Source organism: Podarcis filfolensis (assembly GCF_964270895.1).
Source record: "Podarcis filfolensis genome assembly, chromosome: Z".
In the NCBI taxonomy this organism is placed as follows: Eukaryota; Metazoa; Chordata; class Lepidosauria; order Squamata; family Lacertidae; genus Podarcis; species Podarcis filfolensis.
Window position 1 is genome coordinate 43,358,732 of NC_139617.1, and position 23,500 is coordinate 43,382,231.

General features: G+C 43.7%; 1 protein-coding gene and 1 long non-coding RNA gene across 5 annotated transcripts in view; one reads left to right on the top strand and one right to left on the bottom strand.

Annotated features, from left to right (window-relative positions):
* ASTN2 (astrotactin 2) overlaps nt 1-23,500 on the bottom strand; it is a 656,937-nt gene that overhangs the window by 211,196 nt on the left and 422,241 nt on the right. For 2 of the 4 annotated variants that reach the window (XM_083597178.1, XM_083597179.1), the window contains exons 12-13: nt 20,251-20,417; nt 17,094-17,282 (exon numbers count right to left, since the gene is read on the bottom strand). In XM_083597178.1, the coding sequence (XP_083453304.1) occupies nt 17,094-17,282; nt 20,251-20,417 (356 nt within the window). Of the gene's footprint in view, nt 1-1,810; nt 1,832-14,411; nt 14,479-17,093; nt 17,283-20,250; nt 20,418-23,500 lie in introns of those variants that run through there. The other 2 variants (XM_083597180.1, XM_083597182.1) reach the window with 2 other exon arrangements.
* On the top strand, nt 13,176-15,912 carry LOC310754942. The gene is made up of 2 exons (XR_014544090.1): nt 13,176-13,267; nt 15,573-15,912. It is a non-coding gene; the product is annotated as an uncharacterized lncRNA (long non-coding RNA).

Sequence of the window (23,500 nt, forward strand, 5' to 3'; positions counted from 1 at the left end):
ACTGTCATTTAATATTAATACAAATATTGCTATTGTACTCCACTTCCTTTGGAACCGTCCCACATCCTGCTACCAACACCACTACCACACCCCTTTCCTATTTTTAGAACTGGCTCTTCCCAGTATCTCTTCTAAGTTGAGTGAAGGATGATCTGGCGCTTTGGTGGCAGGAGTTTCCTCCCTAACCATTCAGCCCAATTAACGCTGCTGCATGAGAAGGCCCTTTTTGTGCTTGGTGATTATCTGTGAAAATGCAAATTTGAACTTCCTTCACCACAGCAAGCTAACAAGATAATGACTATTTTCACTCACTGAACAGATTACAAACATCTGTGGAGAAGATGCAGTGTGTTCTATGGTGCAGGAAAGGTGGGTGGAGAGCAAGCTATGGGAAGCTGTTTCTTTCCAGTTTTCTTAGGAAGTAAGAACACTTGGTAAGGGACGCGGGTGGTGCTGTGGGTTAAACCACAGAGCCTAGGACTTGCCGATCAGTAGGTCAGCGGTTCGAATCCCCGTGACGGGGTGAGCTCCCGTTGCTCGGTCCCTGCTTCTGCCAACCTAGCAGTTCAAAAGCACGTCAAAGTGCAAGTAGATAAATAGGTACTGCTCCGGCGGGAAGGTAAATGGCGTTTCCATGCGCTGCTCTGGTTTGCTAGAAGTGGCTTAGTCATGCTGGCCACATGACCTGGAAGCTGTAAGCCGGCACCCTCGGCCAATAAAGCGAAATGAGCGCCGCAACCCCAGAGTCGGCCACGACTGGACCTAATGGTCAGGGGTCCCTTTACTTAAGAACACTTGGCAGGAACTACATGGCATGGAGGCAGGGAAACCCCCCAGCTCTAATAGTTATGTTCTACTTCCGGTCTTGGAGGTCATTTGCCTCTGGATTCCAGCTGATATGAATCACAGGTAGGGAGAATGTTGTTGCACTCCTTTTTGTGGGGTTCCCAGAGGCATCTGGTTGCTCACTGTGAGAACAAAGTGCTGGACGAGATGGACCATTGGCCCAGTGTTCTTACTCCACTGTCACAGAAGCTCTTTGCCAATGCTGTTGGGTTCAATCTGGCAGTGTTGGGGAACCTGTCATCCTCCAAATGTTGTGTAGCTGCAGCTCTTGTTACCATTTGCCAGGGTGAATGGAACAGGGAATTTGAGTCCATCAGCATATCAAGGGCCACATATTCCATGCTCCCTTGCTGCAACTGGGACCAAACCACTTCACCCCTGACGGCTCATCCATACTTTCGCTTGTCTTATGCATAGAAAGTATAGGTCCAAGCAGTTTCCCCCTTGCCCTGCTTCTTTCCCAGGGAAAATCTGCTCTTTAGCTCAAAATCAGAGCAAACATCAATCTTGCTCAATCTCTGCTGGAAGAGCGTTCCATTAACACAGAACCTGTGGCAGTAAATGCTTGACTTCTGATTGAGATCAATCAGGTCTCTGTAACATTTTTTTGTGGGCAGGGGGGCAGGACTCAGGCAGTCCCTAAGGTATCCTGGACAAAAGTTGTTCAGGGCTCTGTGTATCAACAAAAAAGCCTTGAACATCGCCTGCTAGCATATCAACTGACAGAGTATATGTTAGCAGACATGTCGCCCCACCAGCAGTCTAGCCACTGCATTCTGCCCCACAGGAGTTTCCAGACCAGTCCACAAGGTCATATAGGTATTCCACCCTTCTGTATTAAAATATACTTGGGGCTGCTTACATATTAACAATAATATAACAATATATGACAGCATATGAACAGCAGCAGCAGCACTTTAAAAGCAGAGAACATTAAAAGCAGCCAGTTTTTGGAAAATAGTACCTGGAATATGTCTTGAATTTACTAAAGGCACAGTTTTGCCTTATTCAGAGCAGCTATTCCATCTACTAGTTTACATTTCACACCCTTCACTGAAGATCTAAATAGCAAAACCAGACAAAGAGAATACAGACAATGACAAAATATGCTACGTAATGTTGCCCAATCTGTAGTTATTCAAAGCCTAGCATTTGGCAGGGGGACAGGTGGGAGGAGCCATACGTTAAATTAATATCAGACCCTTTCGGGTTCCCTCCTTATATTGTTTGCAGAGTTGGGCACAGTCAAAACGGATGAAAGCCTCAAAGATCTGCAGCTAATACACTGCCTTCTTACCATCTTAACCAATGCTGCGGAGGGTATGTGCAGCCTTGCAGAAACAAGTAAGGTGTTTACCCACTTGTGTTGCAACAAGGCTCCCCTGACCTTGGGGAGCTCATCTGCATGCAGAGAAATGCAAAGGCCAAATTATCTAAAAGAGACGTTGGCACGGGCAAGAAGAGTCGGCTTGTTCAAAATGGATCTTGAGGAACTAATGCTGTTCTCGGATGGCAGGAGAGCTTTTTTTTCCGCACACTGCTTTGAATTTCCCTGCGTGAGCCTGCATATCAAGTGGGAGCTGACGGAGCCAGCCAATTGCCACGAGAGTACTGCTCCCCCGCTTAAACTGCAAAGGGCTCAGTTTTTCTCTCTACCCAGCACGTCCCTCAGTCCAATCCCTCGGCACAGCATGTGCTGTGGAGGTATTAGCCCGGGTTCAAAAACTATCATTACCCTCCAACCAATATGTCCGAGGCTTTAGAGCGCTGAACAGGTAATAGAATTGCGCGTGCACACATACAAAAACCCATAATAAAAGGGAATGAAATAGAAGCCAGCCCCGGGGAAGCAGATCTATCTATTATGCCAAGCTGAAGGGTAAGAGGTAAACAAGCTATTCAAGGCACCGAGAAATGTGGTGCTCTTCAGGGCAGGAATAATAAACAGACCAATTATTCTTTTTACATTTAGGTACTGCAAAGGACCCCTCTTTTTAAAATCAATGAAATTAATTTAATGTTGTTACATGCTTTACATTTAATATTCCCCAAGAGCTATTCAAAATGTGCTCAAAGATCTAAAGGGTCTTCCTTCATCCTGAGATCAGAATCACAGGCTTTTGTTTGACAGGGTTGGTCAATAAACCAGAGATACAAGACCTTTCCTGGAAATACATAACTAAGAGGTAAAGAGAAAGGCCAAAATATTACCAAGCTAAATAATCCCACCTGACCCTTAATTGAAGGAAATTTCCTTACAACAAGTCAGAGAATTAGTTCATCTAGCTTCATACTGTCTGCACAGACTGGCAGCAGCTCTCCAATGTTTAAAACAGGGCATGTTTAAAACAAGCCCTACTTGGGGATGCCGGGAGTTGAACCCGGGATCTTCTGCATGCAAAGGAGATGCTCTGTCATTCAGCAATGGTTTCCCTCCATAATGCTTCTACTTTTTTTGCTCATAAGATTTTATTAAGGTTTTTTTGTAATACATTAAGATAAACGAAACAAATCTAGACAAAAACAAAGAAAATGAAAATGTAGAGTCCTCTCTCAAACGTAGATCTTAATCCTTTGATTAAGATCAAAGAAGGGGGTGGACCCTCCCAGCTCTCACCTGGGAGCTTCCCTTTCTTCTCCCAGCCTCCCACCCTGGGAGATCTTCCCTTCCCTGCCTCTCACACAGGAACCTTCATCAACCATCCATCACCTTCATGTGCGTACAATCCCCCATAATGCTTCTGCTGATCCTCAAGCTGCTTTTCCTCTGTACTGGATTTTACATTGCAAACTTCAGATGGGAGTCTTTTCTAGCCCTACTTGCTGAGCTATAGCCTTTCTTTTCACAATATCCTCATTCATATGCTGTCCTTTTAGCATGAGCCAACAAGCCAGACTCTCATAATTCTGCAGGCACACAGAAAGGACTAAGGGGGTGCACTACGTAAAGGGGGCTTACAGTTCATGCTGCTCACTGCAAGGAAAGACATATGTTCACATTAAAAAAAATATGGAACAGTTGTTGGTACTTCTCTAGGGCTTATGCTTAAGGAGTTAGCCTCACTTCTATTACAGTTAGGACAGGAGCACGACAGCAGCCACCAGGTTATAAATAAATGCACTTATTTAATTATTTTTAACCTATATCCCACCCTTCCTCCTGAAGCAGCCCAGAGTGGCAGATACGTCACCCCTAACAAGGCCTCGCCTGCCAATGATAGGTTCCAAGATCATTGATATTGGGGAAGCCATTCTTTTAGGTACAGTACTTGGGTGCTAGTAGCGGCTTGTCTTGGGCTCAGTAGCTTGCTGGCAGCCTGTGCAATGCTTTCAGGATTGGTGACACACAGTCCCACTGAGATGCCCCACTTACTATCCTAACATATGAGAATGGGGAAAATATCATTTAATAATAATAATAATTTATTATTTATACCCCGCCCATCTGGCTGGGCCTCCCCAGCCACTCTGGGCGGCTTCCATAGAAACCAAAAATACAGTAAAATATCACACGTTAAAAACTTCCCTGAACAGGGCTGCTTTAAGATGTCTTCTGAATGTCAGGTAGTTGTTTATCGCTTTGACATCTGCTGGAAGGGCATTCCACAGGGCGGGCGCCACTACCGAGAAGGCCCTCTGCCTGGTTCCCTGTAGCTTTGCCTCTGCCTGGTTCCCTGTAGCTTTGCTTCTTGCAATGAGGGAACCGCCAGAAGGCCCTCGGCGCTGGACCTCAGCGTCCGGGCAGAATGATGGGGGTGGAGACGCTCCTTCAGGTATACTGGGCCGAGGCTGTTTAGGGCTTTAAAGGTCAGCACCAACACTTTGGATTGTGCTCGGAAACGTACTGGGAGCCAATGTAGGTCTTTCAAGACCGGTGTTATATGGTCTCGGCGGCCGCCCCCAGTCACCAGTCTAGCTGCCGCATTCTGGATTAGTTGTAGTTTCCGAGTCACCTTCAAAGGTAGCCCCACGTAGAGTGCATTGCAATAGTCCAAGCGGGAGATAACCAGAGCATGCACCACTCTGGCGCAGTGGTGTAGCGTGGGTTGTCAGCACCCGGGGCAAGGCAAGTAATTTGCGCCCCCTAACCCGTGGATTTGCGCCCCCTAACCCATGGATTTGCCCTAACCCCAGATGTTGCGCCCGGTGCGGCCCGCCCCCCTGCACCCCCCACGCTACGCCACTGCTCTGGCGAGACAGTCCGCAGGCAGATAGGGTCTCAGCCTACATACCAGATGGAGCTGGTAAACAGCTGCCCTGGACACAGATTTGACCTGTGACTCCATGGACAGCTGTGAGTCCAAAATGACTCCCAGGCTGCGCACCTGGTCCTTCAGGGGCACAGTTACCCCATTCAGGACCAGGGAATCCTCCACACCTGCCCACCTCCTGTCCCCCCAAAACAGTACTTCTGTCTTGTCAGGATTCAACCTCAATCTGTTAGCCGCCATCCATCCTCCATTTGGTCTATCAATGGTTACTGACTACAATGACTATATGGAACTTCCAGGATCTGTCACAGGATGCCTCCGAGGCGAAAGAGACTTAATGCTGGCCACCAGACAAAGGCTTTTTACACCTGACTTGTCCCACCCTAGAACCCTAGGAGCCTTAAAAAGGGAGTTGCTGCCACGGGCATTATGAGTAGAAGATATCTGAAGGTATCTGAAGAAGTGTGCATGCATGCACACAAAAGCTCAAAAGCTCGTACCAATAACAAACTTAGCTGGTCTCTAAGGTGCTACAGAAAGGATTTTTATTTATTTTTTGAGTAGAAGATTGTGAGCCATGGGGGTGGGGAGTGTGTGTATATGAATTCAGTGGTGCTTAGATTACTTTTTGGTTGCTATTTTGTTAATGTTGTTTTATAGATTTAATTTTGTATAGATATAATATCGTTTTATAGATTATCACTGCTGTAGTACTTTGTGAATCCTATAATATGACTTTTTTGTAATAGTACTGTTTAGCTTATTTTTTTAGTTGTTTTGTTAATAGTGTTTTAGGGATGGCTATTGCTTTACTATTTGTAATTGTTTTACCAATTATTTGTTATTCTATAAGATTTATGTCGTATTTGTTATTCCATTATTATTTATCGTTTGTAAGCTGCTTTGTGATTAATTTGAATGAAAAGTGGCATAGAAATATAATCAACCAATCAATTTCAGTCACTGGGTAATAATTGCGGGACTGGGATACTGATCTCATGGTCAGACCACAGCTGGAATACTGTGCCTGGTTCTGGGCATCACAATTTAAGAAAGGTATTGACAAGCTGGAACATGTGCAGAGGAGGACAACCAAGATGTTTAAGGGTTTGGAAACCAAGCCTTATGAGGAACAATTGAGGGAGCCTGGTATGTTGTTTGTTGTTGTTTGTTGTTGTTGTTGTTGTTGTTGTTGTTGTACCCTACCCATCTGGCTGGGTTTCCCTAGGCACTCTGGTCTGCTTACAGCAAATATAAAAAGGTAGTAAAATGTCAAACATTAAAAACTTCTAGATACAGGGCTGCCTTCAGATGTCTTCTAAAAGTTGATTTGTGGTGTGTGTGTTTTTGCCAATTATTTTTATTGATTTTCCAAATTATTACAAATCAAACCAAATTAATTCAGTTTAATACAATTTCAAAAATAAATAGTTTCCCACTCTCGTTATAGGGTATGTCTAAAATGTATCCTCACTGCTGTGTCAATTCTCATTTAGTCTCTAGATGACATCACTTCATTTTTGCCAATAGTATTGCATTCATTCAGTTGCCCCTTTACAGCCCTGGAAACAGCAAACAGCTCAATTAAATCTTAGTATATACAATCCAAATAGCATGTGTAGTTTTTTTTCCAATTGAACTCCTTTTCCTACTCAAATCCTCTCGCTCACTGTTCCAGTTGTAGATCTTTCCCTGGTTGAGTGTCTGTTTTGTATGTGTGTTCATTCAAGGATGCATAGCATTCCAGTGATAACACAGCCACACAGCAATCCGTCTGACTGCAGCCAAACATGCAGAGCAAATCTTCCAGACCTTTTCTCTGAGCCATTGGATCCTACCCTGTTATGCCTTCCTCTCCAGTGCCGGTTGTAACACAAGTCTCTCTCAAATTCTGCCTCTCCTTGGCTCCATAGCAGTTAAGCTGCAGGTTATTTTTTCACTGCATTCCTTCTCTCACAACGCCCCATCTGGAGATGGTAATAAATATCACCCATTCACTCCTCGATCAAGGGGGATAAAGTGTTGACGTATAAAGCCGTGTTGACGTACAAAGCCGTATTGAATTCCTTGTAAAACATAAATCAAATGTATTCCCCTCCTTCTCATCCAAGAAGAAACATACAAGCAAGTACACATGCCTCTTTCCATTGTGCAGGGGAGGGCAGAGGGAAAGGAAACCATATCCAATAATCATAAGAAAACGTCAAGCACCCTGCCCTCCTCTTTTCCCATTCATGCCTGCTGCAGGAATTTTCCAAAGCTTTAAAATATCATTCAAATACCTTCAAAAGTATCAGTTCTTTCAGCAACTGATTAATCACAGCCTGTTTGCATGTCCTGCTTCATAAATGCCTCATGATTCATCCAATTAGCTGAACTAAGGAGGAACATTTCCACAAATCATGCTGGAAAATGGAGGCTCATTCCTTGGCAGGGGCTTGCTCCCAGATTACTCCTGTTCTGCCTTCCAAAGTAGCAGACACGGGTTCACATGGCGCTGCGGGTGCCGCAGTCTTTCTAGTAACCCTGGAAAGTTTTGAGAGGATTTATTTCCTCCCTCCCCACTGCCTGAACTTCTTCACAGCTCCTGGAGGGACCACAGAGAATGCCCACCATTAAATGTGGGGGTGCCCAGAAACCTTAAAGTTGTGTAGTTCTTTATCTTCTTGAAATCTGATGCGTGGGCATTCCCCAGGGAGGGCGCCACTGCCAAGAAAGCCTTCTCCCTGGTTCCCTGTAACTTCTCACAGTGAGGGAACAGCCAGAAGACCCTCAGAGGGGAACCTCAGTGTCTGGGCTGAGCGATGGGGGTGGAAACGCTCCTTCAGGTATACTGGACTAAGACCATTTAGCTTGGAAAAGAGGAGACTGAGAGAAGATATGACAGCCATCTCCAATATTTCAAGGGCTGTCACAAGGAAGACAGAGAAAGCTTGTTTTCTCCTGCTCTGGAGGTAGGACATGAACCAATGGCTTCAGGTTACAAGAAAGGAGATTCCAACTAAACATTAGGAAGAACTTTCTAACAATAAGAGCTGTTTGACAGAAGAATGATCTCACTTGAGAAGTTATGGACTCTCCGTCCTTGAGTTTTTTAAGCAGAGGTTGGACGGCCATCTGTCATGGATGTTTTGGTTAGTTTCCTGCATGGCAGGGGGTTGGACATAGAATCATAGGGTTGGAAGAGACCCTGAGGATCAACTAGTCCAATGCAGGAATATGCAGCTGCCCATACAGGGATCGAACCTGCAACCTTGGCATCATCAGCATCATGCCCTTACCAACTGAGCTATCCAGGCTAACCTGTTAGTCACTGTGAGAATGAAATGCTAGATATATCAGGAGTGGGGAACTGCAGGGAACCATGAGAAAGCAAAGAACTATTTTGCCTCTGACACTGCCCATCACTGGCACATGGTCTCTGTATGGATGGACCTTGGTAGTATGGCAGCCTGTATGAGGCCAAAATTAGATGCTCCTCACCAGAGCTGCCTTCCCAAAGATGGGTAAGGGAGGTGCTGGGTATTGGGAAGGAGGCCTTCTGTCTCCTTCTCAAAGCTGGGCAAGCACTAACTAGGCTTTGGGCAGCAGGCAGGCACACTCTAGAACCCTGCTAGAGCTCTCCTTCCCAAAGCCCAGTGCCTCTGGCTCAGAGCTCTGTGCAGGGCAACCAGCCATGATGCCCTAAATCAGCCTATGTCTCTGGAAGGTTTTCCATAAAGAAAGGTGGCCCCCATTGTCTTGTTGTTGTTGTTAATGTATAGAGGTGCCTTTGGTCTGATTGAGCAGGGCTCTTCTTTATGTTCTTAAAGGGCAATAAGGTGAGGTAGGGATGTATAGCCCAAGGTTTCATTTTCAAATTCTTAAGAGCAGGTAAAGTTTGGGCCATGTGAATAATCCATAACTGAGTGGCAAACCAGAAGAAAGAAAGTAGGTGATAAGGAAGGGTGGGGTCTGGGGAAAGGATGTCGGGGAGGGGGGGGGGAAACGACACGGCTTTTCAGCTCTTGGTTGCAGGAATTGCTCTCTAGCTGTCATGCATGACCCATAATCATCATGGAGTTTTATTGAGAAGCAACAGTGAGGGAGATGCCAAGTGACAGCTTTAAAATTAACTTGCCAAAACTTCCCATCAATATTATGACAATTCCTCCCTCGTCGGTTCAGTGACCCAACATGAAGCATGACAACATTAACATAACTTTGCTGAAACAAAAGCTTGCCATTCTGGAATTGAAGAGTCAGGGTTACTATATAAAGACACCCCCCTCCTCCCTGGAAGAAGGGGGGGGGGAAGAGGTGAACTGAATTTTCATGAATTTCGACTCACATGTTTAAAATGTTTGTGTTTAATCAGCACAGGGGTGGGGAGGGGTGGAGCTTTGTCAAATAAAAAAGCAAACAACATGAAAAGGAAATTGAAAATGAGTTGTTTTGTCCAGTGTTGTTTTCATATTAAATACATTTCAGAGAGAGCTGTGGAAAAGCTGCTTCACCCCTCCCCAACCACCAAGAAAGGAGATTTTGACTAAGCTTTAGGAAGAACTTCCTGGCAGTAAGAGCTATTTGACAGTGGAACATAAAGCCTCCTAATGTGGTGGACTCTCTACTGAAGGTTTTTTAAACAGAGGTTGGCCTCCATACGTTGTTGGACTACAACTCCCATCACCTCCATGCATGGGCTAATGCCAGCAGGGGCTGATGGGAGCTGAAGTCCAACAACATATGGAGCTCCCCCACCCCCCGGACCTAGAGGTTATGATGAAGTAGTATATAAATTCTATCATTATCTTTTTTTTTAAAAAAATTAATTTTTATTAACAGACCAATCAAATCAAATCACATCACATAAGTTCCGAATTACAAAGCCGAATTTTAAATTTTTTGTTGGGGGTACCCATATTTCAAGTTCCGAAGGGGATTCCAATCATCTTCTTACTGCTGCGTTAATATCCACAAATCTGTCCAAATAATGTTCATATTTCTATCCAGTCCTATCTTGCTGTTCCTACGTCTCATCTTATTAATATATTTTTCTTTTTTCTTTGTGATCTCTTCTGATAATCTCCTTAAGCAAGTAAACACCAGTTATAATCCTGTGTGAATTTTTCCGTTCATCCAATCACCATATCGAGATGGTTTCCATATATCATCACTTCCATAAATAAAAGCACTCTTTCCATCATTAATCTTCACAAATCCGTCGCCTTCTTTTAGTCCTCTGAAGAGGCTCGCCCGCAATATGAATTCTATCATTACCATCATCATTATAGTGTACAGTGGTACATCGGGTTAAAAACTTAATTCGTTCTGGAGGTCCGTTCTTAACCTGAAACTGTTCTTAACCTGAGCTACCACTTTAGCTAATGGGACCTCCTGCTGCCACTGCACCACAAAGTTCTTAACCCGAGGTATTACTTCTGGGTTAGCTGAGTCTGTAACCTGAAGTGTCTGTAACCTGAAGCGTCTGTAACCCGAGGTACCACTGTAGACAATACTGAGTTAGATGGACCAGTAGTCTGACTTGGTGTGAATCAACTACCCAACAGTATTCCTAGGTACTACCTGATAAAGGTGCTCAGGGTAGATTCCTGCACTACCGACTGTTGCTTCCCTGCCATGCCATCTTGCACAGTGGGTTGTGATTATTCTATTTATTATGGAAACTGAAGCTACTAAGGCACAGGAAGCAGGCTGACTCATCCATGTAGCTAAAGGGATCCAAGGAGCTGTAAATCCCTTTAAAAGATGCAGCCCCCCTGTTCCACTTTGTTGAAAAAGGCTTTTAATCCCCGGCATTAGGGCAGCTTCCTGCTATGTTTCACTTGCATCAAATTAAGGGCTGCTCAAACAGCTGGTGTCCTTAATGCTCAGAGAGGTTCTTGAATATCTTAACTGGGATCTTTGGCACAAACAAGATAAAAAAACAGAAACAAAAACAAAAAACCTAAAAAGCAAAGCACTCCCAATCACAGGGAGATACGTAAACAGCTTATGTATCCTGCACAGAGTGCTTTATAACCCATATGCCATTTATCTTAAATGCAGTCTTGGGTGGAAGGCTGCATTTATTTCTCTTCTTCCATTGGGAAACTGAGGGAAGAGAAAACAAGAATTGAGTAACAAAGCTCGAACAAATAGCAGGGGAAGAAAAAAGTCTCCAGAGTTGGGGCTTTAACTGCAGATAAAATATAACTGAGTGGAGAGTGTCCATCTTTCCCCACAGAGTGTATGTAGAGGGGAAGCCCTCCTCCTCCAGAGGACACGCAGAAGTATGGGGGTTCCCTTGCTGAAGCTGTAGAACAGGAGTAGAAAACCGATGAACTCAGCTACATTGACAAAGAAAAATACGCTTTATATGTGCTGTATGGGACGCAGGTGGCGCTGTGGATTAAACCACAGAGCCTAGGACTTGCCGATCAGAAGGTCGGCGGTTCATTGCTCTGTCTCAGCTCCTGCCAACCTAGCAGTTCGAAAGCACATCAAAGTGCAAGTAGATAAATAGGTACCGCTCCGGTGGGAAGGTAAATGGCATTTCCGTGTGCTGTTCTGGTTCCCCAAAAGTGGCTTAGTCATGCTGGCCACATGGCCCAGAAAAACTGTCTGCGGACAAACATCGGATCAGTAAAGCGAGATGAGCACCGCAACCCCATAGTGGGTCATGACTGGACCTAATGGTCAGGGGTCCCTTTACCTTTACATTATGTGCTGTATATGCATTATAACATTGTGACACCAGATGGTGCTGTAGAGCTCCATTTTTGCCAACTCAATTTCTTATACAGTGGTACCTTGGGTTAAGAACTTAATTCGTTCAGGAGGTCTGTTCTTAACCTGAAACTGTTCTTAACCTGAGGTACCACTTTAGCTAATGGGGCCTCCCGCTGCCGCCATGCCACCACCGCACAATTTCTGTTCTCATCCTGAGGCAAGGTTCTTAACCTGAGGTACCACTTCTGGGTTAGCGGAGTCTGTAACCTGAAGCGTCTGTAAGCCGAGGTACCACTGTACAAAGTTGACAATGTGTTTAACTGAAACACTTCTTTGATGTGTCTGAATCCAGCCCATGACTCTTCAAGATGTTGCTGAACTAGAAGTTCCATCACCCCTGACCACCGGCCATGCCGGCTGGAGCTGATTTCAGAGGCTGTGTTGCCAAAGATAGGCAAAATAATTTTTCCAGGGATTTCCCTGTTCTGTTTACCAGCATGTTATTTTTTTGACTTTACCAGCATGTTTGGTTTTTGGGAGGGAAGTCCACAGCTTAATCCTCTGGACTGGGGGGAAATGTGATGTCAGAAATACTAAATATGGTGTCCATTTGCAAAGCAGAATAGTATGAAGAGCTGTTTCTTGGTTTACTGGTATTCATGACAGATACACATGAAATTCGTCAGAATGTTACAATTTCTGCCCCAGGACCCATCAGCAAAAATGTAATGTCAAAAATGGTCTGGACCACAGGTCTATATCAATAAGCTGTGAAACTGATGTGAGCCGCTACAGAATATTTTATAGACATGAAAAATCAATATTTAAACTCACACAGCTGTGAAACTCACTGGGTAGCCTTGGGCAGGTCACTAGCTCTTAGGCTAACCCATCTCACAGCATTGTTGGGAAGCTCTTCTAAGCTGCCAGAAAGAAAGGCACTGGATTTCTAAGAATTTCAGCTTGCATTTCAGATTTCTAAACATTGTGGTTACAGGAAAGCTGAACAAGAATAGGTGACATTAAATAATTCCTTCCTCTATTACCCACCCCCATCCTTTCTCTCCTGAGCTGCCCCTTTCCTTTGGAACTCCCTGCCACTGCCTTGTGACACCTGTGTTGGCAGAAAACCTGAACCCACAGCTGAAGAACACACAATATAACTTTATGAAAGAATGCAACCATTTTAAAGCAATGAGTGAAGAACACAAAACTTCAACACAACAATTTAAGCACCATAATGCACCAGTCGCTACAGAATAGTAGGTGGTGAGGCAGTAGCATGGGATGAAAGCATTCAAAATGCTAGGTAAAGGGTTAATGCTCACAAGGGCTATGGAACTTTGTGCTGTCCTACATCTGAGGCAGTTATGTCCATTGGCACAGCGGTAGCAGTTATTAAGTCTTTTGTGTGAGAGCAGCAGGTATTTTCTGTTGTGCTGCTGTCTGCTCCAGAGTTAGTCAGTCTGCAACAGTATTTGTCTCAGAGACAAGCCTATGTAAGATGTATCAGCAATGTAAATAACACCTGTCTTGTATATTTAATCTAACAAGTGCAAGTACACTGAGTAAAAGTTACCGTATTTTTCGCTCTATAACACACACCAGACCATAACATGCACATAGTTTTTAGAGGAGGAAAACAAGAAAAAAAATATTCTAAACGAAACAGTGGATGTATGATTTTTGTGGTTCATGCCGTGGCCTCAGACATGTGATCTGACAGTGAGTTTGGAGTAGCCCAATGCAAAAATCCTGAGGATCCATGTGGATCGATGCTTTGTAACGTTTTTGCACCACTGTGACCCCAGGCAACAGTGGGTGCGTGATTTTTTTGGTGCAAGATGTAGCCATGGACATGCTATGTGATCTGATGGTGAATTTGGGGTGACCCAGTGCAAAAATCCTGAGGATCCATGTGGATCCATGCTTTGTAAGCACGTTTTAAGTGGGGAGGGAAGGAAAAGCACTCAAGGGACAAGGAGCACGCATGGGGTGTGTGGAGAAGGAAGCTGTTAATAATGCTATTTAGCGAGCTGAGTGGGGAGGAGAGAGGGACAGAGAGCCTGCTTGCTTTGCTCCTTTAAGGCAAGCAGGCTCTCTGTCCCTCTCTCCTCCCCACTCAGCGGCTCTTCTCCCGCTTTGCTGTTTCAAAGCGAGCCACGGAGGAGGGAAGGAAGGGGAACCATGGAAGGGGAACCATGGAAGGGGAACCATGGATCCTCTGCTCACGACTGCAGCAGATCCCCCCGCCACCCGTAGGCATTCGCTCCATAACACGCACAGACATTTCCCCTTACTTTCTAGGAGGAAAAAAGTGAGTGTTATGGTGCAAAAAAATACGGTATATGTGGACAAGATGGTTGGGCAATGTTCTTGAAACTACCAACATGAATTCGATGAAACTGCGGGAGGCAGTGGAAAACAGGAGTGCCTGGCATGCTCTGGTCCATGGGGTCACGAAGAGTAGGACAAGACTAACTACTAAACAACAACAAAATTTAAACTTTAAATGGAGAATGTCTTGCATAGTTTTTATAGGAGGGAAAAGGGAACTAATTAAAGGGTCAAACAACTTGGGATCTCTCCTGCATAACTCTGTAAATGGGAACTAAAGTAATTCTCAGAGGTAGCACCACTCACCTCGCGCTGGTGGAACCAATCCAGTGCTTCTGCTGGTGTGCTTGTACCATGCCAAACTCACCATCACCTTTCCCCCTCACCTTTTCACCCTGGTAAGCAGCAGTGAGCAGTAACACTGTGACACCAGATGGTGCTGTGGAGTTCCATTTTTGCCAACTCAATTTCTTATACAGTGGTACCTCTGGTTAAGAACTTAATTCATTCTGGAGGTCCGTTCTTAACCTGAAACTGTTCTTAACCTGAGCTACCACTTTAGCTAATGGGGCCTCCCGCTGCCGCCATGCCACCACTGCACTGCTCAATGTCAGGTCAAAAGCACCGCCCCATCCTACCATCCTCTGATGAGTATATTGAATGTACAGCTAACTATTGAACTCAAGCTACACAGATGTGTATATAGTAAACCTGCAACTTATGCAGGGGTTTAAGTTCCTGGGATCGTGCCTAAAGCCAAAACTGCATATAGTCAAAACACACTGGGTTCAGTGGTGGGTGGGATTGCCAAAGTTATCTTTCATAGACACCCACCTATTTCTGCTATCTATCTATCTATCTATCTATCTATCTATCTATCTATCTATCTATCTATCATCTATCTATATCTATCTATCTATCTATCATCTATCTATCATCTATCTATATCATCTATCTATCTAATCTATCTATCATCTATCTATCTATCTCAAGTGCGTAAAGCTGAATGCACACAGGTTAAATGTGCATAGTTTTTGGGCTTACTGTACAAGCTCAGTCAAACAATTCTCATATTGTGAGCTCCAACAATCTGCATCTTTCCTTCCTTAGAATTGTCTGAGTCTTTGATCTCGAATTTCCAAAACAACTTTCGTCTTCCCTCATTTTTTGTTGGTCCAGTTTAGCTTGAGAACCTGCAGGTGCCCATTTACTATAGCTAAAATTATTACTATGGAGTGATATAGTCACTTTACAGAGCCATGATGTTGATTTTTTGAATTATCATCATCATCATCATCATCATCATCATCATTATCATCATCATCAACAACAAATCTGTCTGCAAATCTGTCCTTTTTCATGGACTACATTCTCTCCCACCCTGACACACACATATTAATTCATAGCCTTCATATTAATTATATTCCACCAGTATTCCATGACTGGTTTTCTTTTTCTGTCTTACAGATTTAACATTGAAGGGATTTCTCCCTAATTATCCTCTGTGGGATTCAGAAATCCAGGCAGTGCCCCTGGCAGCCTCACAAGAACAAGTCATTGCATACTATGACATGAATAGCCTTAAGATTTGCATCATCATCAACCTTTCTCAAGTGAAGAGGACAGTGGAGTATGGGTTGCTGAATCAGCATTGGACTAGGAGGGAATCTAAAAGCACCATCTGTTGTTGATGCAGCAGGCTCTTATTGCCTGTGATTCCAGCTTAGCAGTAAGATCCCAGAATGAAACGGAGTACTTTCAACCATAAAGAAAAGGGAGTAATAACAACAGGAAAGTTTTTAATGTTGGATATTTTGTTGAGTTTTTAATATTTTGTTGTGAGCTGCCCAGAATGGCTGCGGCAACCCAGTTAGATGGGCGGCATACTATTATTATTATTATTATTATTATTATTATTATTATTATTATTATTATTAACTCTCATGTGCTTAATGGATAGGGTTTAGATTAGAGGCCTGAGGCCTCACTTCCTATTTAATGACTCCACAAAAGGAAGCACCTGGCTTTTAGACTGAGGAGACTGGGCTTTTCCCTACAATAAAATCAGCTGCCCTAAACCCAGTTTGAATTTAAAAGAACAGAGGGAAAGTGGAACGGAAGCCAGATCATTCTTTAGGTGCAAGATGGGGGGCTCAGCGCATGCCATCCAATCAACGTCCTCTTTTTAAAATCAGTTGTGAACTTTAAACTTCAAAAAAGAAAAAGAAAACATTACATATATGTATCTTTCCTCAAAGGAATTTAGAAAGGTATAAAAGAGCTTTGCAGTCTTCCATCCCCTAGGTCAATTTATTTGGTCTAAGCTTAGAACTGGACACTCTGCACTGCTGTACTCATACTAAGAGTTGTAGCATATGATATCTAGAGCAGAATCTGGAATCTCAGCACAAACTTGAGAGTGTATGAAAGTATTCAGCCAAAAAATGGATAAATATAAGACAATTTAGTTGTTGTAATTGTGGGGGATTAACTGAGGTTCTGAGGAACTGTATGTATACAGCTGTCACCCCCTTCTTCAGTAGACAAAGCTGGGGATTCTGGGGGGGGGATGGTGCTCAGAACCAGCCCCAGAAGCACCTAAACCACTAAAAGAATTTCCATAAGAAGAGTCCATGAAGCCAGTACACTCTGGTTCATGGACATCATGTATGGCTTCTTCTAACTCACTGGGTTCTAAATCAGAAACTGCACAGCAAAGGGAATTCAGGGTACTTTGCAGAATCTGGGAGTTTTCGACTTTTTGACACACACAAACACTCCTGTCCAGATGCATATGCATCTGTCCTTCCAACCTAGCAGTTCGAAAGCACGTCAAAGTGCAAATAGATAAATAGGTACCGCTCTGGCGGGAAGGTAAACGGCATTTCCATGTGCTGCTCTGGTTTCGCCAGAAGCGGCTTTACCTTTTTTATATACCCAGCAAATGCACATTGTAGCAAAAGCTGGTTGAGGGCGAACAAGGCCTACCTGAAGGTCATCTGGAAGACCTGCCCTTGGTTGACATGCTGGGTCCTGTTGTTGTAGCCATGCAGCATCTCTCCAAAGAGGGTATCATTGAACTTCACATCTGGCTTAAGGCACTTGGGGCCCTCACAGATGTCTGACAGCATGAGACATGATTTGCCATCTGGTGCCAGCCTGTATTCCTCAACACAGCTGAGAACCAAACACAAAAAGATACATCAGATATGCACAAACAGCAAACAACAAAAGTCAGTTCCAGATAAAATCTATCACGTTGTTTATTTTTTGGTGGGTGAGGGAGGCAGGAGTAGGTTAAATGGGCCAGCACAGTGGTGCAGCATAAATATTAAATCTGATGCACCAAAGTGAGGCACCGAAATAAGGAACAGCACAAGGGACCCTGTGTGTCGAAGAGATTAAAAATGAGAGGAAAGTATATACCAAAGGCTTGGCTAAAACCAGGACCAGCTTGAAGATTGTGGGGAGGGTTTGTCAGCAAAATGCACTTTAGTGGGTCCCTCTTATTTTGGTTCACTTATTTAGAAGACAAAGACAGTGGCAATGCTCAGATGAGAATCAGAGAAGTGGGCGCTGCCATTTTAATTTTCCCTGGGACAACACTATACTAGGGCAATTTGGAGTTGAGTAGAGCACCGTGGGAGGATGCAGAGAATGTAAAGCTGCCCCCCTGACAGGCATCAGTGGTGGCCCCTGTCAGCACGCTGGAGCTGTAGCAGCTTCCTGAGGGTGCAATAGGCTTACATGAAGTCTGCTTTAACAATATGGACCAGACAGATATTTTACAGTTGCGTAGTGGAAATCATATGAAAATCCCTGAGTAAGTTAAGTGCACCACATAGCATGTTACAGAATGAGTAGAAAAACCTCACATGTAAAAGTTAGCCAGAGAAAACCAAACCAAACATTACAGGAATAAAAACCAGTCACTGAATACCAGTAACAAAGACAGCAAGAGTTGCTGTAGCAAAGAGACTGAACTATGAATCATAAAGTTCCTGGTTTGAATCTGCCATGAAATCACAAGGTGGCCTTAGGCAAGCCACACTTCATAGCCTCCGTTGCCCCATCTTTAATATGAGAAATTATACAATACTGATTTATTTTACAGGGCTGTTCTAAGTACTACAACTAGACAATGCAACTGAAGTACTTCAAACAGTGTTTAATGGGTTAACACTGATGTTAAATATTCCTACTATGAAGAAAACAAAAATCTGCACAAATTTTTGCATTATAATGTTTTGGGGAAAATAAACAAAATTGATATTAGATATATGCCTATAAATGTTTCTTGGACGTGAATTCCCAACTATGATTTAAGGCTTTCCTCATGTGTTCCTAAGAATAATTTCAAAAGCACTTTTGCAGAAGAAACAATTCCTCTGAAGGGGGGGGGGGACCGACCTCAGTGCTGTTGAAGAAATGTCAGCTTGCAGAAACTGCTCCTGGGATTGCTAAGAGTACACCTGTCCTTCATATACCACCATGTGGTGGGGTACGGGGTTGATTACAGAGCAAATGAGCTGTCTAGTCTCGGTTCAGCAACATGGGGGAAAACTAGCACCTCCAATGCTCTTTGTGGGGTGCTCCTTGTGAGGTGGTAAGAACTGCATTTGGAAAACCCTGTTCTGGAGCCTAACCAAACCCTCTGGTGTTATGTGCTTATTTCACAATGTGTTCCTTAACAGAAAAACAGCAAGCAACCAGTCAGCCTTCAGGTATTATTGGACTCTAACTCCCATCAACCCTAGCCAGCATGGCAATGATCAGTGGGGATGGGAGCTGTAGCCCAGCAATATCTGAAGGGCAAATAGTTTGCCACACTTGTTATAGCAGAACCCTCACCAAAGCGATAGCGGGGAGGAAAGGCTTAGCCCAATCTGCCTCATCCCTTGAATCAAACATTTCTCCTTATATTTTGGCATTCTCTTCTCTAACCCCACTTCCAAATTATTAGGGCTACTATGTCTCAACTGAAGAAATATGAGTCAGCTGTTCGAGTAGTTAATTGATTTAAACTGCATTCTTCTTTTCATAAGGGGACACAAGTTCTAGAGTGGTGGAATATTGAAAGTGTGCCGATTCTTCTGCTCCCATGCCAATCCACACAGAATCAGAACAGTCTACAATCTTTTCATTGCTGGATTTGAAAGCAAAACTTTGATGGGCTGGCTGCTTCACTGGAGCTATCAGCCTTCCCACAGGATGCACATTCCTCTTTACTTTTCTGTGCCGAGAAATAAAGCAATAGACACATGCACGAAAAAGCTAGTTGATGAACTCAAAGCCCCAGGGAGCCATGAAGGGCTGGGACACAGCAAAATCTCAGCTGCCTGAGCACCTGGATGTGTCAGGAATTGACAGATGTTCCTTGGAGTTACATTTCGGAATGTGCTTCTCCACAGCACAAATCCACACCTAACATTCCTTTGAAGGTCAAAGTGGTATTGAGGCAGCAACAGCTGCTGCCACAAGCCAAAGAAACAAAATCTGTGGGGAATTTGGCACTGGAGGGAAAGAGAGATGCAGTGATCACCCCATGTCCCTCTGCTCTGGGGAATGTGGCCAGCTGAAATCCACCAACCCAAAGCTGAGAGAAACCCCCTCCTCTGGATGCTCCTTGCATCCTTTATCTCAGATGCAAGGCAAGGTGTCTAAGTCCAAAGCCCACAGCAAAGCTAGGGGACAAGCTACATCTTTAAAAACAAACCAACTCTGACAGCTGTGCTGACCCCTCTTCCACCAACATGACTTCACAGCAACAATGCATAAAAGGGCTGGGGTGTGCAAAAGTGACAGGCTCCAGATGGAACAAGGCAGCATGACACTGAGAATTTGTGGGTGGTGATAGTGGCCATGTTAACAGTCACTTCCAGTCCTCCCTTGAAAGTGACATATCCAAAGTTCATCAGACAATAGCAGTAGCAGCTTCCAGAAGTGGTGCATTTTCCCATAAGGTGTCCATCTACCAACTACCTTACTTTGTCTGCTGAATACACAGTGTTTTGAGTTGGCTTGAGCTTCCATATTACATTTGCTTAGCCAGGCAGGAATGTTCAAAAAGCAAGCATACAGAAGGCTTTGAGACTGCAGTCCATTGAATTTGTATCCACCAACACCTCTTGCCCATGGGACTCACCCGCAGAACATGTGGATGGTGCTGGACATGGGTTCTGATGGGAGAGGGAGAGTCTGCTGAAGACACAGTTGCTCACAGCCACCATTGAAGCCATCTGAGCAGTCAATTCCCTTGGAGTAGTCGTAGCAACCAGTACCATCCTTCATAGGCCTCAAATCCTCAGGGCACTGCATTGAGAAAGGAAGGATACAGTTAAGGAAGAGGGGAGCATTACTCTCTCCAAGTTGGACACCTTTATACCACTGAGATGCCTACTATTGTAGGAAAGGTGTATAACACAAGGTGTTTGTATTACGCCTTCAGAAGGCAAGGGAAGTTAGGTCCCCAAATGATGCTATCACTTCCAGGAACAGCAATACTTTACAGCTGGTGCTTAGGTCTGTGCGAAGCATCATCCATCAATAGCACTCATGCTTTAAAAGCCTGCACAAACTAGAAGAACAACAGTCACTTGTGCAAGAGGGCTGCTACTACCAGGAGATGTACTCTGAAGGGAAGAGGTTAAGATGAAAAAGTGTTGTCAGTGGGTAACTCACCTGTGCATTAGAACCCAATATGAGTTCTAACGTAATGCTTACAGATTGTCATTATTCCACAGCAGAATTCAATCACGTACCGGCAAATTCAGGTTGTACAGTTACACCTTGTACAACAAGCTCACTTCCCCCAAAATAGCTAACATTTTTGCAGCAAGGACAGTGATGAGAAAATGCACTGGAAAGCGTGAGATAACACTATCTTCATGCAACATTGTCCAACCACCTCAGAAAGAAATCAGGTTTAATGCTCACTAAAATGCCAACACTAACTTCCCTGCAAACAAATCAGGGTGAATGCTCAATAAATAGATTGTCTGGAATGGATTCTAAGCACGGAAATGAGTTTGAACACCTCTTCTCTCCCAGATTTATTTTCTACCTGAGTTTCTACTATTAATTGCACACACCTATTTAAGAAAGACTTCCTGTTGGGGGTCAATGTGAAGGTCATATTGAAAGGAGAAGGTGCAACTCAGCAGTGACTGCTCTCATGGAGGAAGGAAAACCCCTGAAAACAATAGAATTGGGCTATACCTGGGTTAGTATCCTTTAGGATGGGGATTGAGAACCTGTGGTCCTCCCAATGTTGCTGAATTCCCAACTCCCATCACCATCCCGGACTATTGGCCAGGCTGACTGGGGCTGATGTGAGTTGGAATACAACAGCATCTGCTGGATAAGATACAAAGACTTACTGGAAAATAAAACCCCAAGGTGGTTGTCACCAATGGAAGCGAAGGCTCAGAAAAAGCTCAATATGGAGGCCAAATGGCCGAAATATTGGGAAATACTGGAACAAGAAGGAAAGAAATTGAAATTGCAGAGTTTTGAGAAATTAAAAGATAAAGTGCGAGACTGGCTTCATTATTATCAAATAAGAGAGGCCTATAATTTGGACAAAAAAATTGGCTTCCAGGTGGAAAAATCAAAATTGGAAACAGAACTGTTAGATCCCAAAACTAAGATACTTTCAAGAATGTATAACTTGCTGTTGAAATGGAATACGCAGGATGAAACGGTTAAATCTGCAGTGATTAAATGGGCACAAGATATTGGTCATAACATTATGTTTGCTGACTGGGAACAGTTGTGGACCACCGGTATGAAATTTACGGCATGTAATGCCTTAAGAGAGAATATTATGAAAATGATATACAGGTGGTACATGACACCAGTCAAGCTTGCAAAAATATATCATTTGCCTGATAATAAATGTTGGAAATGTAAAAAAATGAAGGTACATTCTTTCACCTTTGGTGGACGTGCCCAAAGATTAAGGCTTTCTGGGAGATGATCTATAATGAAATGAAAAAAGGTATTTAAATATACCTTCCTGAAGAAACCAGAGGCCTTTCTCCTGGGCATAGTCGGCCAATTGGTGCCAAAGAAGGATAGAACTTTCTTCATGTATGCAACAACAGCAGCAAGAATACTCATTGCAAAGTATTGGAAGACACAAGATTTACCCACCCTGGAAGAGTGGCAGATGAAGGTGATGGACTATATGGAATTAGCGGAAATGACTGGCAGAATCCGAGACCTGGGAGAAGAGTTGGTGGAAGAAGATTGGAAGAAATTTAAAGACTATCTTCAGAAACACTGTAAAATTAATGAATGTTAAAAATGATGTTGGATTGAAAATAAGAGGCACTAGCAACAAAGTTAATGAGAATATGCAAAAATGAGTTGATAATGGATGAAAATATAGAGCTATAATATGTTAAGATATAGAGTTAAGATAAACGAAAGAGGGTAAGGATTTGCTAATTTGATTATTTAAATGGGAATACAAAAAGGGGAGGTGTGAGGAAGTCAAGGAAACAAGCTAATGAGTTTAAAGTTACAAAAAATGGGTTTGTTTTTAACTCTTTTGTATCTGTTTTTGTACTTTGTATTTTTCTTTTTTATGTATTTTTGTATGTTTTTTTGTATTTTGTAAATTTATGTTTTTGTAAAATTTCAATAAATATTTTATATTAAAAAAAAAGGAATACAACAGCATCTGGAGGACCACATGTTCCCCAACCTTACTCCAAGGGCTCAGCTAGATTGCTAAAGAAAAAGCTATTTACAGTGGTACCTCGGGTTAAGTACTTAATTCATTCCGGAGGTCTGTTCCTGAAACTGTTCTTAACCTGAAGCTCCACTTTAGCTAATGTGGCCTCCAGCTGCCACCACGCCGCCAGAGCACAATTTCTGTTCTCATCCTGAAGCAAAGTTCTTAACCCGAGGTACTATTTCTGGGTTAGCAGAGTCTGTAACCTGAAGCGTCTGCAACATAAAGCATAAGTAACCCGAGGTACCACTGTATATGTGTTGTATATGCGATAAACGGACGCGGGTGGCGCTGTGGGTTAAACCACAGAGCCTAGGACTTGCCAATCAGAAGGTCGGCGGTTCGAATCCCCATGACGGGGTGAGCTCCCATTGCTCGGTCCCTGCTCCTGCCAACCTAGCAGTTCGAAAGCACGCCAAAGTGCAAGTAGATAAATAGGTACCACTCCAGCGGGAAGGTAAATGGCATTTCCGTGCGCTGCTCTGGTTTGCCAGAAGCGGCTTAGTCATGCTGGCCACATGACCTGGAAGCTGTACGCCGGCTCCCTCGGCCAATAAAGCGAGAAGAGCGCCACAACCCCAGAGTTGGTCACGACTGGACCTAATGGTCAGGGGTCCCTTTACCTTTATGCGAGAAACATTGTGCCAGCAGATGG